The sequence below is a fragment of the Gracilinanus agilis genome, chromosome 6 (assembly GCF_016433145.1).
Source record: "Gracilinanus agilis isolate LMUSP501 chromosome 6, AgileGrace, whole genome shotgun sequence".
NCBI lineage: Eukaryota > Metazoa > Chordata > Mammalia > Didelphimorphia > Didelphidae > Gracilinanus > Gracilinanus agilis.
The window spans coordinates 32,386,459-32,403,052 of NC_058135.1; the positions used below are offsets into that span (position 1 = coordinate 32,386,459).

Genomic DNA, 16,594 nt, shown 5'->3' on the forward strand with positions numbered 1-16,594 from the left:
CAATTTTACCACACTGTATCAGTCTCTGTATATAAGGTTCTCTTGGTTTTGCTTCTTTCACTCTGTATCAATTCCTAGAGGTCTTTCCAGTTCACATGGAATTCCTCCAGTTCATTATTCCCTTGAGCACAATAGTATTCCATCAGGAACAGATACCAGAAAGATCTTAAGAAAATCCAATTAACACACACACACACACATACACACACACACACACACACACACACACACACACACACACACACACAATGGGATGTACCAAATGCAGGAGATACAAAGAAAGGCAAGAACAGCTTAAAGGGAAAGAAACAAGGAAACAACTAGTTCCCTAACAGATATATACAGAATAAATGGAAGATAATTTAAGAAGGAAGGCACCAGTAATGAAGAATAAATGAAAATGCATTTTGCAGAAGTTGGATTTGAGCTGAATGTTGAAGGAAGCCAGGAAGTAGAGATACAAAGGGAGAGTATTCCAGATATGGGGGTGGGGGAGGAGTGGGGGGAAAGCCCACTCCAGTGGTTGGGAGATGGAATGTCCAAAGGATGCCATTGTAGGCCTGGACGGGATCTATGTTGTATGTCTATCATTCAAGGATTTGAGAGAAATCATCATCAGTTTCCATCATCACATGATAACATTTCTAGCTTCAAGTCACAAAACAGAGGCAGTGTGGTAGAGTAGAAGAAAGCCTGCCTCAAAGTCATGTCACCTGGGATTGAGTCCTGATAAAAGCATACTTTCTATGTGACCCATGGCAAATCACTTGACCTCTCACTGCTATAGGCAATTCTATTAAGTTAAAAAAAATTCCCCTTCAGAAATAAATGGCAGAGAATATGCCAACCAGAACTAGTAGAGGAAATGTGCTCACCAAAAATGAAATAAAAATGACAATGAATAATGAAATCACCAGTCCAGCCCTATCTCTAGGAAGGAAAAATGGAAGAGTTATAATGGGCGTTTTATATTAGCATTCAAACAGCTTTCAGAGTTTAGTCTTAGAATAATTTTTTCTAGTCTGTCCCCTCTCAAAACTGTCCTAAGGGGGCAGCTGGGTAGCTCAGTGGAGTGAGAGTCAGGCCTAGAGACAGGAGGTCCTAGGTTCAAACCCGGCCTCAGCCACTTCCCAGCTGTGTGACCCTGGGCAAGTCACTTGACCCCCATTGCCCACCCTTACCACTCTTCCACCTATGAGACAATACACCGAAAAGTACAAGTGTTTAAAAAAAAAACTGTCCTAAGGTCACAAACCATCAAAAGAGGATTTCATGAGATATTTTTTCTTTTCTTTTCTTTTCTTTTCTTTTCTTTTCTCTTCTTTTCTTTCCTTTCATTCTCTCTATGCTCATCCAGTGTTGAAACATACTTAGAGTATAATCTTACACTGAAAATATTAGTGGAAGAATCAGAGACTCATCATATATATTAATAAAAACCATCTAGTTTCTTGATTTTGAAGTGGCTAGGAATGTGTTGAGGGCACCATAATTCTTTCCTGTCTCACATTCATAATCTGAAAGTTATTCCTGACTCTTCACTCTCACTCACCAACAATTTGGAATTATGCCAAGAAAATGATGAAAACATTCATATCTTTTGAGCAAGAGATACCACTACTAGACATAAACCCCAGAAAGAAGAATGATTTAAAAAGAGGAAGTGTCTAAGAAGATGCCCATAAGTTGATGAATGGTTAAACATGGAGGGATACTGGATACTTACTAATATTCACTAAAAAATGATGAATACAGAAATGTATGGGAAGACTTATGTGAATTGATGCAAGTGACATCAGCAGAAATGGGAAAACAAAGTATCCAGTGACAATAGTAAAAGAGTCAAAAGTAAATGCTGCAAAAATATAATTACCTAGCTGGTCTCAAGGAAGATATATGAAAGGCACTTTATCCTATTTGCAGAAATGGGATAGGGTTGGGGTATGAGTACGGAACACTGCATGTAATGTCAGGTTTTTTTCAATGTATTAGTTAATTCTACTGAACTGTGGGGTTTTTTTTGTTTGTTTCATTTTCATTCTTTGTTATAAGAGAGATGGTTCTCTGGGAGAAGGATACATTGGGAAATGTGAGTAATATGAAAACAAAATATGCTAATAAAAAATTACAGTAAATGTAGTAGGGATGGAAAAGTTGAACAGGAACTCCGGGCCAGGCCACTTGATGAAATTTCCCTGCCCCAGGCTAACTGATGAAATCACAAAGGCTAACAGAAACAATGAGATATTAGAGTAAAAATGAAATATACAGAAAGGCTTATATTTTATTATTCTCATTAGATCTGGAATAGCTCTCTGATCAAAACTGATGGAATTGGAAGGCAGCTAGCCATTGGATGACAAAAGATAGACCACACCCTGGGTGGCCCTTTAAAAAACAGGCACTCTCTAGGGAGGCAGTCAGTCAAGGCAGAAGACAATTCCAAGGAGTGTGATTTCTAACAGTAGGAAAGAGAATCAGTAATTGAAGAACCCAGCTTTTGAGAGGTAAACATTCTTCAACATGAAGGTGGCTGGAAATTTATTCCCCCAACCCCCATAAGCCACAATGACTTGCCATCGAGTTACTCATCCAAGCAGGAAGCAGACCAAATGAGTTAAAATAGGAGAAAGTTTTACGGAGTGTGATTCCTGGTTGTTGAGAAAGCCAGCCTTTGATATTAGAAGTTGAGGTTCAGAGAGGAATAGACCCAGTATAACTACCCGAGCAAACAGCAAAACAAAGACACTGCTCTAATGGGGAGCAGCATGAAAGTACCATGAGAAAGAAAAGTACGTCAGTGTCCGAAGTGCCAGAATTGTGAACTGACTTGGCCACATGTGTTCCCAAAATGTTTGGCTCTATTAGTGAGTTCTATGTCTGTATCTTCTCTTCTTAGTACTGCTCTATGTAGTTATAAGAATACTCCGAGTTTATGTAGACTGGTTTATTGCTTCATCTCAGTAAATCCCTTTGTTCTGAGGAATTTTGTCTATTGACTGACTATTAAAGGTAAGCACCCTGGTAGGGACCCATTTAAAGGTCAGTTTACCTTCCAGAAGCCCAACGTGAAGCTTGGAGGTTAGTTCCAAAAAGAGTATGCTACATAATAAAGTAATTAGTAGGTAAGTGAATAAATGAAAAATCACAATTCAAATTGCTTTGGGCTATTGAAAACCCAAGAATTTATGTCCCAAGTAGGCAGTAAGAAGCCCAAAAAATATCACCACCCAAGAACAAAAAGTTAACCTTTAGACACTCAAGTCTAGTAAAGAAATAAACAAAGGAATAAAAGGTCACTAGTCTGGAAGAGTTGAAGAGGATTTCAAACTCTAATCTGAAATAAATATGATACCTGTTATATTCCCAGCAATGGCTTCAAGAGGAATATAACTAAGCTAAGATGCTGTGGGGACCACATATTTTGCTACATCAAAGACCTGTGATTTCATCACTATGGGAACTCATGGATCAAGGCCTATCTCTTGTCTGATAGTTCTGAGCCAGTGCTCATGGCACTTAAGAAAAATGAGGAGCCTCCTACCTGAGACTTGGAGGAGTTTAGTGATTTGCCCATGATCTCATGACTAAGAGGTTAAATGTACATGATTTGAACTCAGGCCTTCTTGACCTCAAGCCCAACACTTTGACTGCCATACCACACTGTCTTCTAGATAAAGGGTCAAAGGATGATTAAAAATTTAGATAATTAAAAATGTAGATAGATCCATAACAAAGCAACAGAAAAGGCTCCTCCTGGGGGGTTACTTTGACTAGGGGTGAAATAGAACACCAAAAACTACATAGACAATGGAGAGGAGATCTTACCTGACACATTCTCTTTGAGTTCCCTAATTCCCTAAAGAAACACAACACAAAAAAGGTATTTTTGGAGGGAGAAAAAAGCAAGTTTAGAGCCATAATGAAATACTATTTCTCCACTTAGGTTGTCATCATCCAATAAGCTGGAAGGACTGAGTAACTGTCATTCAGAAATACAAAAGCAGAAACAATGGAAAATATTCTTTAAAATGAAAATATTTAGAACAGAACACTACATTTCCTCTGTAAACTATATACTCTAAAAGCAGGAAGGAACCACATGGTTCTCAAATACCATTGTTGCCTGTTATAAGAAACCATATTCACAGTAAACATAGATTAGAAGCCTACAGAACAAAATACAGAATTAGATGACTATGCCCTCTGGGTTTACAATCTGGGCAGGCAGACAACTGTAACACACAGTAGAATCAAGACACTACAGAAAAACATTGGGGAGCAGGATAAAGAGACCAATATCTTCATCCTTCTTTCCTCTTTGCACGGAAGGAAACAGGTCATTTATTTTATTTTCCTTTTTAAAATTAAATTATATTTTGCATTCAAATAAAGATCCACTTTCCCTCTTTCCTTGAGAAACAAGAAAAACATAACTTCTTTAATAAATATGTCTCATCAAGAAAAATAAATTCCCATAATATCCCAGCCACCGGTATGTACACCCAGAAAACAGAAAAACATAGCAGGTCCACAAGCATTTGGAATTATTAGTACAGCAAGTGTAAGCTGTGAGATAATGAAGTTTTTAGACAACTAAAACATTTTCCCTTTTAGGATTTTCCTTCTTTGAAATATACGTTCCTAGGATCTAAAAATCCTAAACTGTGGCAAAAGAGGAAGCTGAAAAAAATTGATCCAAAAGCTTATAGGTTGTCTACTGCAAAAAAATTACAACCAACAAAGAAGTAATTATCAAGCACATTCTATATGTATTTGGCAAAACTCTGTGAAACATGGTTTCAAAAAAAGTATAAGGCTCAGTCCCTGCTTTTACAACTGAGTTTGAAGGGAGACATCAATAAATGAAACAAAGTAGAATGAACAAGGGAGAAGAGATTGCCAAACTCCATCGAGTCAATACAAATTCAGAACACGTGGATTTGAGTAGTAAGGAAAGGCTTCATTGGAAAACTAGCACTTGAGGTGAGCTTTAAAGAATGGGAAGACTTTGGGCAAGAAGGGAGAAGGGGGAAAACATCCCTAGGAGGATTACTATGGCAGAATCCAGTTTGGGGCAGGAATTCATGTTGAGGAATAGTGAACGATAAGATAGAAGAGATAAGGCAAGGGTAATAGGGCTTTGAATTTGATGTGACTTCAATGGAAAGTAATGTGGCAATTGGCTAGTGCCTCTCCCTTGAAATTACTTTGTATTTTTTTTTTTTTGCTTTTGTGTCCATTTTGTCTCTTCAGAGGCCATTTAGTTTCTGTTTTCGTGGCCCTGGCATCTACATAGTAGGTGCTTAATAAGTGCTTTTTGCTTGACAAGTTGAAGACTCATCTCCCTTTAATCAAGAGAGATCTTCATCCAAATGCAAAATCTATTATTACTGCTTTGCTCTGGAGCAGGGGACAGCTCCTCAAATTTGTGTTTAGGAATCTAATTTTTGTTACCTTTCATGTCTTCCTTCACCCTGTATAGTACCTGTGTCCCGATCCTCCCCGCCCCCCCACCTACCACCACTCTTTTTTCCCATCCCTCTCATTGACTTACTCAGCCATCCCACGCTGGGACTGCGCCACACTCTGGATTCATCGTCCAACGTGCAGGTGGCTAGACAGGGCAGTGAGTTCTCAAGCGGGTTGCGGGCTTTAGTATCAGAAGCAGAAGACGGGAAGAAGAGGAAGTTGAGGAGGAGGACATATTAGCAGCCACAGCAAGTAGGAGCATGGGAGCATTAAGTTAAGAAGAAAAAAAAATAACACTCAAGAAAACTTGCACAAGCATGTTAAAAGAGAACAATGACAAACATTAACATTGATAGTTTCCCTCTCAACCCTCCAACCAGAGACAGGACAAAACAATTTAGGACAGACATCTAGAATACATGAACAGTTCAGCATGGCTGGCCTAGTTCCAACCTATGCAACCAAACAAAACAGGAATTGTGTCTGTGGGAAGAGAAGAGCAAAGCCCTAGAGCTGAAATAAACCTCAGAAGTCAACTAGCCCAACTCTATTATTCTATACTTGAGAAAACTGAGGTCCAAAGAAATCCTGTGACTTGTCCAAGGTCACAAAAGTAGTATTTGCCAAAGGCAGGATTTGAACCTAGGTCCCTCTGGCTGCAGATACAGTGTTCTCTTTCAGTGGTGCCACACCTCTAAGAGGTGTAATTAAAACTGTGGATAAATTTGCACTGTGTATGTACACACACACAGAACACACACAAATGTTACGCACTTGAAAAATAAAAAGCACAAAGGGAGGAAAAGCACAACTTAGCATAGTACCAGGCATACAGTAGGTGCTTAATAAATGCTAGTTGACTGACTGATTGAAATTGATTTCCTGTGGTCTGACTCCAATAGCTGTAGGCTCCGGAGTAACAAATGGTGACATAATGATCATTCTTACATACATGTAAATAACTGATATTAACAAACACTGTTTTGAGGATTTCTCATTTCTTAGCCCTCCAGATATAAAACTACATTAGGAAGGAGATAGACTAATACAAAACACAAATGTATTTAAATCCATGTTGATTCATTTTTACTCTTTTATGCTTTCTTTTACTGTAATTTTAATGTATGATGACCCATTCTTTACTCTGAAGCCATAACTATGAGGGAGGAATGCACAGGATAGTCCCCCCAGCTCAAATAAAATTCTTAGCCTCCTGTGAGGTTCTTAGTTCCATCCAAGATGGACCAAGAGACAACATGAAGTCCCATGTATGTAGGAATATACAAGTAAATGTTTGACAACTGGCTATGGGGGGTGAGTATATCCACATAACAAACTTTAAAGTTTAACCTGCATAATTGAAATTTTCTCTGTCACTTTCTCAAGTCTAGACAACCAAGAGAACAACAGATCAGGCCCTGATTTTATGAAATGTCACACTCTGCCTTCACCAGGAAATGATGGCATCACCATACAGAACAGTACACGATGGCCAAGAAGTGACCAGATGACCAAAATACATCATGAAAGCATTAAAACACTGTCCATTTGGCATAAGAACTGACCCAAGCAAGGAAAAGCCTGTCTTTCTATACCTGTATGCAAAGCATTGGGGAAACAAATAGCTCTTTGTGAGGCTAGAATTGATTCAAGAGTCAAGTTTCACATCTTGAAGAATTTATTAATCGATGGGCAGTTATGAACAACTTTAAGTTTCTTTTTTCTGTTAGGTTTTTTCATTTCTCTATAGATTCAACTACTATTGATGAGTGATTTCTAAAATATAGAGATAACTCTTCTGTGGCCCAATAATGGGATTTATGGTCATGAGGACATAGGACACGAAGTCATGGATAAGTTAGGATTTACATTGTGAAAGGGAAATTTAGAATCAAAGAATATTCAGAGCCATGTGAATCTGGAGTAGGGACAAATGTGAATGCTTTCTCCTTTCCAAAACTGGGAACATTTTTTAAAATTATCTTTCTGTGTTACAAAGCAGTAAATAAAATCAGGATTTTATGAGCAAGCCATCTGTGCTAGTACCTGTTTAAGGCAAATGTATTACCTAACTGAACTCTGAATTATATCCTACAATTGAATCTCTTTGCAAGTTTTCATAGCACCAAGCAAACGAACAAGTAGCATCTTCCAAAATTGCTTTGTCAAGAGGGAAACATTCAGAAACATGCCATGATTCCAATAAAGTAGAACCTCTCATTTCGTTTGTCAGATGACTGACTTGCAAAGACTCCGGGTGTGGCTTTGTGAAAACATAAGTAGGAAGGCGAAGTTAAATTATGAGTCACTAAAAATGCCCCATTCTTCATTATTCTTCAGATGGTCTTGATGCAAGAAGATTGTAGACAGATCCTGAGTTTTCTCTAGCAGCTAACGTTAAAAGGCCATTTTAATTCGTGTTTAGTAATCTGAATAGATGGGGTCACTGGTACCATTGTTCAAAAGATGGATGAGAGAGCTAGCTGACTGAATTAGGGGTTCAGTGACAATGACTGATATTCCTAAATGATAGTCCTAAAACCTCTCTCTCTCTTACAACTCCTTCAATATACCATGCTACTAGTACTTTACTGAGGACTGATCCCATCCTTAACCTTCCTTTTGATATTGTTATCAATATTTCCCTATCCATGGAAATTTACAACAGAGGCTGATACCAACCAGCAAGAATATCTGTCTTTATTGGCATGCATAAAAATATGGGAGCCCACAGAGACCTGGCAACCTCCTTTCTGAGGTGAAGATTGAAATGATCTGGCCAGGAACCCAACCCAAACCTTATCCCTTTGATTCACTACTGTGGCAAAGCACAGTGTTCAAATTTTGAGTTCTCTTCTAAAACAAACTCTTTGAGTTGGTGACTAAACATTTCCTACTGGCTTATTTTTATAAACCAGCTCCAAGTTTGGTTATAATTTTAAATTTCAAAGAGCATTTTCCCAAAAGGAAAGCCAAAATTATATTGAGATATTTAGATAAGAGGACTTAACAATTGCCTTTGGGGGGGGGGGAATACTTTTTTGCTACCTCTTTATGTCTGAAAGATTAGGCAAACTGGAGACCATATATTTAGAGCAGAAATGAACCTTAAATATTATCTGATACACCTCCCCTCATTGTGCATGTGAGAAAACTATGGCAGAGAAAATTTAAGAGACTTGCCTAAATCAAACATCCAGATAATAAATAGAAGGCAGTGATGGGATCTGAACCCAGAACTCTTACTCCAACACCATGGCTTCAGACACACACACACACACACACACACACACACACACACACACACACACACACACACCATGCTGCCTCTTAGTTATCTGTTGGCTTACAGATTCTTTTTTAATCCCCCTTCCTTAGGTATAGGCAGAAAGAGCACAATTTTTTTTTATGATGGATGAGAGACTGAATTATACTTTTTGGTTCCAAAACAGATATCAAAATTGGTGGTGTAGAGTGATTTGTGTTATCTTCCTGAATCAATTTGTTCAAATATACCTACTCTAAGAAAGGTGAAGTCTTTCCTTCCGTTAGGGAAATGGATATTGAAGCAACTAGGTACTATGGTGGACATTGAGCAGTGGACACTGGAGTAAGAAAGACGAGTTCAAATCCTATCTCATCAGCTTACTGGCTATGAGAAATTAGGCAAATTATTTAACCCCTTTGAGTCTCAGTTTCTTTAACAGTAAAATGAGAGGATTGGACCCAGTGACTTTTAGAGACCCTTCTAGTTCTAAATATATGAATCAGGTAGATTTTTTTCCCCCAAAGAATAAGAAAATTGTTTTTCTCCTAAGTTAAAACCCACAGAAATTTTCCACAGTTATATTATCGTGACCTTTGGAGCATCTATTCAATTACTGTTAAGATACAAGGGGAAATTTTTTTCCACAAAAATATGATGCCAAGTTTATAGAATATAGTCTAAGAAAAAAATCCTGCTTGTAAAACTATGAGACATTAGAGAAGGCTATCTAAAAATATTTGGGGAGCAATCTTTCAGAATGGTCATATCTCTGAGATACTTTAGATATAATTCTGTCTTGAAACACAATGATGAATTCTGAAATCTCTTTAAGACATTCTATAATTATTCAAAATAATAAGTTTGATCTCACTGAGGAATAATGAGTACTTTTTTTCTATTGGAAGGTCCATTATCTCTGGAGGGGCACAAGTTGCTGATATAGTAAATTAGAAAAGATAACTCACTAACTGGCCCTACTGCATGGATTCTTAGACCAAATATCCTTACAGTAGAACAAATATTTTAGACAGAGCACTCTCAGCTCAAGTTAAAATGAAAAAGTACCTTCCATGAAACTAGTTAAAAGTTCACCACATTAAAAAAAACTTTGATTTTTGCATTTGATTTATTACTGTAAACCGAGAGGGAGAGAGGTATTTCTGTCCAATTATGGAAAGCATTTCTTCAAAAAGGGTAAAAACCATTCCAGGACATCTTTTGCTGAGGTTCTCATCTTCTCTTTACTTCTTTCTTCTCTCTGTTTTCTTCCATTCTTTCTTTCTCCTTTACATAACTTCATAAATCCCCATGACATCATTGGTCCTTTTCAAAAACAAAAGATGAACCACTAACTATGAACTATTTTCATCTCCTCATAACTATGGAATTTTGTCATGTAAGATTGTTGGGCAATTAAGTATGGAAAAGTAACTTCTTAATCCTAATGGTTTCCATTATAGAAGCATCCCTTTGTGTTTTCCAGTGCACTTCGGTTTACTATAATCCCATTTACTTCTTACAAATTTGACCTATGAGGGAACTAAAGGTAGGGAATTTGTCTAGTTACATCGGAAATCGATAACAGGGAGAGAGTCAACCGAGCTATAAAGAGAGAATCCCATCTCAGAAAAACAGCGGATACCACTCATTGAAGATCAAAACCTCAGTAAAGCCTCACCTGGACACCACTTCCTATTAGGCCTAACTGTCCACCTTGCTACAGAGAGAAGAACATGTATGAATTCACCAAAAAAGGAGAACATTTCACCCAAGTCTCTGTGGAGTTGGCCAAATTTCACAAGCATTCAAGGAGTCCCAGAATATGCAAAATAGAGAAGAAGCTTTGGGAATGAAAAGACAGAACCAGAGGTCTTTGTTTTTAGCAATTTAACAGTTCTTTTGTGGTCATTCAAAGCTCCTTACTGGCCAGGGAAGCCAGGTTGTGCTAGGTATGGGCTTCTTAGTGAAGTGAGAAGCAGAATAGTACATCTTTAATTCAATGGCTAAGCCATTTTCCAACATGGCTGACTCTCTGCCTTAGAAAACTGAGGAATAACTGAACTCAGGAAAAACTGAGTAGAAGAGAGAAGGGGGTAAGGGACTGTTCAGGGAGGATGTCAGAAAATTTGCTTTAAATTCAGTGGGAATAATTAACCCAGTTATGTTTGTTTTGCTAATTAGGAGCAGGGAGAAACCACTCAGGTACTCTCTCAGTACCTCCAACCAACTCACTAAGACTGTAAATTTTGAATGAGTGGTCAACCTGCATCAGTAAAGGTAATTTCTACACTGGCAGTCCTCCATCCCAATGAAATCATATATCTATACCCCAAAAAAGTGCTACAGAAACAAAATAAAAAATAACCTCTTTCTTGACTGAGCTTCTTTCTTCTGAGTAGCTTTTTGTTTTATTGTTTGTGCAAGTATATTGTTTGTGCAATATATACATGGAATAAAATAGGGTGCCAGCTATAGAAGGGGGACCTAAGAAGTCATGTAATTCAACTCCCTTTTTTGGAGATAGAAAATTGAGTGACTTAACTAAGGAAACAGGGGGTAATTGGCAGTGAGGAGGTTTCCAAACCAAACATGTTTTCCATTATTTCCCTACTCTCCCCAGTAATGCATAGATTATAAAATGAGAAATGGGATTACAAATATTTCACAGCCCTAGAGATTATTAAATGAAATTGCATTTCTGTATCCCCAGTCTCACCAAGAGTGCCTCTGGGTCCACAGACTAAGAGGTCAGATAGATCTTCTAATCCCATCATCCCATTTAATCAGGAGGAATCTGAGACCCAGTGGGTAATAAACTATAGAGGTAGGATATGGATCCAGGTCCTCAGAAGCCAAATCCAGCATTCTTTTCCCTGTGTCACGAAGAAGAATTTAGCAGATTAACATAGAAGAATGGAAGAAGGGCAGACAGGAGTCATTGGCTCAGTGCAAATTATTATGCAAATTACATTATAGAGATTCATTTAGATCATAAGAGTTGCAGGCCAAAGAGACTGGAAATTCTATTTTTTTTTTTTATCTCAAGGGAAAATACTAGTAAAGTTAGTCCCTGCCCCTTCTCTTTGGTAAACTTCCCTGGGGTGAGCTATGTACCAAACTCATGGAGTGTGAAACATCTTTATTCACTTTTTTTTTAAGCAGACCAATTTATAATATCAAGTTTCCCTAGAATAAAAACACTTCCAAACAAAGCCTTTCATTCAACTTATAACAGGATCAATAAATGTTGACTCTGTTTATTTGCTTCCAAAGGAGAAGTAAACCACTCTTGTCTTTCAAACTACTACCAAGGTATATTCCTATAGTTAAAAGCCAAACCTTCACAATCCATTTGAACAGAGTACAAGATGGTGCTGCTGACCTACATTTACCAGGCTATAAGCATAATACCCAGAAGTGAGAAGTCAGGGAGATGTCAATCTGACACCAAGGAAGGTTGGAAACCTCATTAACCTCTTTATATACCATTAAAACCATACCAATATCTTGATTAAAATTATAAAGGATAGTATTTGACTAAGATTTAGAACCTGGCAGAAATGTCTACCTAAATCCACAGATACAAATATTTATCAGTCAATAGCAAATTAATCTATCATTATGGATATATATTTCTATTAACATTACATATTGGAACTTGTTATATAGTTCTCTTTGTAAATATGAGATTATCTGGAACCCCAGCTCAAGTTCCCAGCTCAATATTCCATAACAATGGTGATAGTCTTCTAGAAAAACCATGGATTTGAAGGACAAAGAACTCCCAGAGATGAAATTATCAATATTTCATGTTTTCTCTCAGTGGTATTAGCAGGAAAAATTAAAAAAATGACATTTGTACAATACTTTTGCAACAAGTGCAGGTTTTCTAGCTAAATATATCAGTAGGCCTGATTTTTTTTGGATCTGAAGATTGAAACTGAACTGTCCCAAACTCATTGTGTGTCTCCCTGAAGAAGGGGGAAATCTTGTTCCTGTGGAGGGCAAATTGTTTTAAAGGGAGAAACAAGGGAATTACATGTAGGTAGAAATTACAATAACAGTATTTCTAAGGTTTTTCACATTAAAAGTCATTTTTAAACCATTTTATTACTTAATAACTATGTCAAGAACCTCATTCCTCTGATATCAAGGCAAATGGTATAAACCTGAGAGCTCAAGAGAGCTAGGAAAAAGGAAATTTGGCAGTGATCTCACAGAAACAAAGAAGGGCAATGCAACCTTCCTGTACTTTTGAGGCCAGTGGAATTCATTGCCTGAGGTGCCCCCTGGATATTTGAAAGGAAGGATACTTGAAAGGAATTGAGTAACCTGAAGGCCAATAACAACATGTTCAGGTAGGGCCTAATCAGATCCCATGCTTCAGGGTGTAAGCTGATCACCTGAAGTACCAGGAAGGAACAGCCCTTCCTTCTGTGCTCTGCCAGCACATAAAACATTTCACAACAAAAAAGGTGAGTGACTAAGACAACTTAAACTTTCCTCTGAGGTATCTAGATCTGGAAAGAAGATAAGAGCCTGAATAGTCTCTCTTTTACTATTACTATTCAATGTCCAAATACTTCTTGCTGGGGTTATAAACAGGAGCTCAATAGTCCAATTCTTGCTTTTGTTGCCTACATTTCCTGAAAATAGTTCAAATAGGTGGTTCTAATAGGTGGCAGATCTCCTGGATCTGTCTGCTAAACTACTGCTTTTCAGCCCTATGAAAGTAGCAGTATTTGCTGCAGTCTTAATGCTTTAGCTCTTCTCCCTACTTTTAGTTCCTTGATATGAAAAAAGCACCCTTAAACCATGGAATATTGCCTTAAGTGAGAAGGAAGAAAGAAATCATGCATTTATCTAGTGGTTGGCACTGGCCAGTGGGCAGCTAGCAAACATGGCTTAGTGGAGAGATCTATCTTCTTGAATTCAAAACAAGCCTCAGACACTAGCTATGTGATCCTGGGCAAGTCACTTTACCCTGTTTGCCTCAGTTTCCTCATCTATAAAATGAGCTGGAGAAAGAAATGGCAAACCATTCAGGATCTTTGCCAAGAAAACCCCAAATGGGATCACAAAGATTTGGACATGACTAAAGCAACTGGGCTAAGAACTTTCCAAATGATATCTTACTTGGTTTTCACAATGACCCTGGTAATAGTAAATGTTATTACTATCTCCATTTTAGAGATTTGGAAACTGAGGCAGAGACTAAAGTGACTTGTCCAGAGTCACAGAACTAGTAAAAGTCAGAGGCCAGATTTGGTTCTTTCTGACTTCAGATCCAACACCCCATCTACTTCCCCACCTAGTTCTCTTCAAAGGGGATATGTAGGAGCTGATATTAAAAGATAGATCCAATCACTTAAATGCTTTGATATCAATTCATACCTTTTCTGTCCATACATAATACAATGGTGAAGTAATCTATGACAGCTATCACTCACATCAGCTCTTCTACTATATATTACTATATACTATAGTAGCTATATACTACTAGATAACTGAAATTTCCAAAGGATTGTGGGAGCTCCTTGAGAGGAGTTACCTTTCTTTGTATCTGTATCTGCATTTATTACAGTGATTAGCACACAGTAAGTGCTTCATCAATTCTTGTTTACTAACTGATGGATTTTTTTCTAGTGTCAAAGAAGCTCCCAAATCTAATTATCTTCTCTTAAGAACAAAATCCCATGTAGGTAATGGAAAACATTATTACTTGCACCAGAAAAGTTCCATATTAGATTTCTCCTTTTGTGAGTATTCCTTTTAAAAAGTGTATTGTTGGGAACAGCTAAGTGGCTCAGACACTTCCCAGCTGTGTGACCCTGGGCAAGTCACTTAGCCCCCGTTGCCTAGCCCTTATGGTTCTTCTGCCTTGGATCCAATATACAGTATTGTTTCTGTTTGTTTTTTTTACACATATTGTTCACATAATAATAATAATAGTAACCCTGCTGTTTGTTATCTCCAATTTATCTTGTTATATATTCATATATAGATGTATATATACATATATATCTTATTGTACATAGTTGTTTGTCTCCCCCATTATACCAGGAGCTCCATAAGAATAGGATTTGTCTTTTGTTTTTCTTTGTAACTCCTGAGCTTAGCCCAGTGTCTGACACATGGAAGGATTTTAATAAATGCCTATGGACTGACTGATAAAAGTGAGCATTCCATCAGATTCTATACTTAAAAACATATTAAGAGACTAAGAAAATGGGACTTGACTAAACATTCTCCAAAAACATGGCTTATATCCTTAACTTCTCTTTCAACCAGCCATTCCATTGTGTGAACTTCATGAAAGCCAACTCTCTTAACAGAGTCAGGAGACCAACTTCTCAGAAATAGTAAGTTAGAATTTTGTATTATTACAGTTCCTGAATCGATTCTTTTTCAATTTCATCTTTTATACTCTTATCGGTGTCTACCTGCATACAATGGCAATGACTTCTCTTTAACTTGTCCATTTCTCTTAGGACTCAAGATTGCCCAAGCTACACTAACCCAGGAAACATCTGCTATAACATTAATTTTCTATAGCTAATAGAATAGTATTTTTTTCTTTCTCAGCTCTTATCCATTAAGTAGTACATATGAACAAGAGATGACAGCAAAAACCATTATGGTCAGTGTAATATTGTAAAATTAGGTCAAAGTTCCTATTTTATTTTATTTTTTACCTGCAGTGGGGGCATAAACAGGCTCTAAATTAGCCTTCCTTATCTCTTTTCCAAATCCAAACTAAACAAAATTCTACCCTGATACCACCCACACTTGACTATATTTATAGCACTCTACAAAAGCAGACTGGTTTTTAAAAAGAACATAGAATAATATTAGGTTATTTTCTTGGGGAAAAGACCAATGAAGACCTCTTAACCAAAGTCATCTGAATGGTAATGGCAAAGGAATAGTTAGTGAAAGGAAGTGATGATTACAAATAATTTTTTTATTATTTATATTTATAATTTATGGCAGGATTATTTGACCGATAGATGGGAAGAAGGATCAAGATAATGCATTTTTATCTTTTGAGAAATTTGAGCAAGATATTTTACTAAGTCTCCTATGCTATTTTTAGATAGGTGAGAGAGCAATGGGACATTATGGGTTTGGTGACAATAGAATTAGGTATATTTGAAACTGATTGGACCTAAAGAGTGGTAAGTTGTGGTCAAATGCCAAATGGCAAAGAGGTCTCTGGAAAAGTGCCCCAGGGATCTGTTTTAACCCTTTGCTGGTAAATACTTGTATCAATGATTTAGATACAGGTATAAGTGGCTCATTTATCTCATTTTCAATTATCTCCCTTTTCTACTAATTCCATTCTACCCTCACTACACTCTCTATCCTTACTAGTTACGATCTTATATTTTGCTTCCATTTCTCAGGCAGACTTGTAGAAAAAGCTATCTATAATTTTTGACCTTTTTTTTACAGATGAGAAAACAGAGGTAGACAAAAGCTAAGTTACTTGAGCAGGGTCACACAGGTTATGTTTCTAAAGTTGGATTTGAACTCAGGCCTTTCTGACTCCAGATCCAGGACTCTATCAGGCATTTTAGCACATTTCTGTCCATGCTCAGTAACCTCCAAAATGGTCCAGTCATCTGAATTATTCACATCTTCTATCCATGGGCTAATCCTACCCATTCAACCAAGAGAAACATAAAGCCATAGCAGGCGATCATTGTGGAGTGTTCAGTCTGCAGTAGCCAGAGCTGAAATATCTCCAGAGTATCTGCAATTTTGCCTGGGAGAAGTGATAAGGGAAAAGAGGAAGCTTCTTTATAAGATGTCCATGAAAATATGAGAAAGAAAAGGAAAGAAAAGATAGAA

General features: G+C 37.4%; 1 protein-coding gene across 1 annotated transcript in view; it reads right to left on the bottom strand.

The window, feature by feature from the left end:
• The window catches only part of SLC4A4 (solute carrier family 4 member 4), a 378,919-nt gene that overhangs the window by 189,194 nt on the left and 173,131 nt on the right, over positions 1-16,594 (bottom strand). Inside the window, exon 7 of the mRNA XM_044681601.1 lies at positions 5,558-5,653. Within this exon, the coding sequence (XP_044537536.1) occupies positions 5,558-5,653 (96 nt within the window). The remainder of the gene's footprint in view (positions 1-5,557; positions 5,654-16,594) is intronic.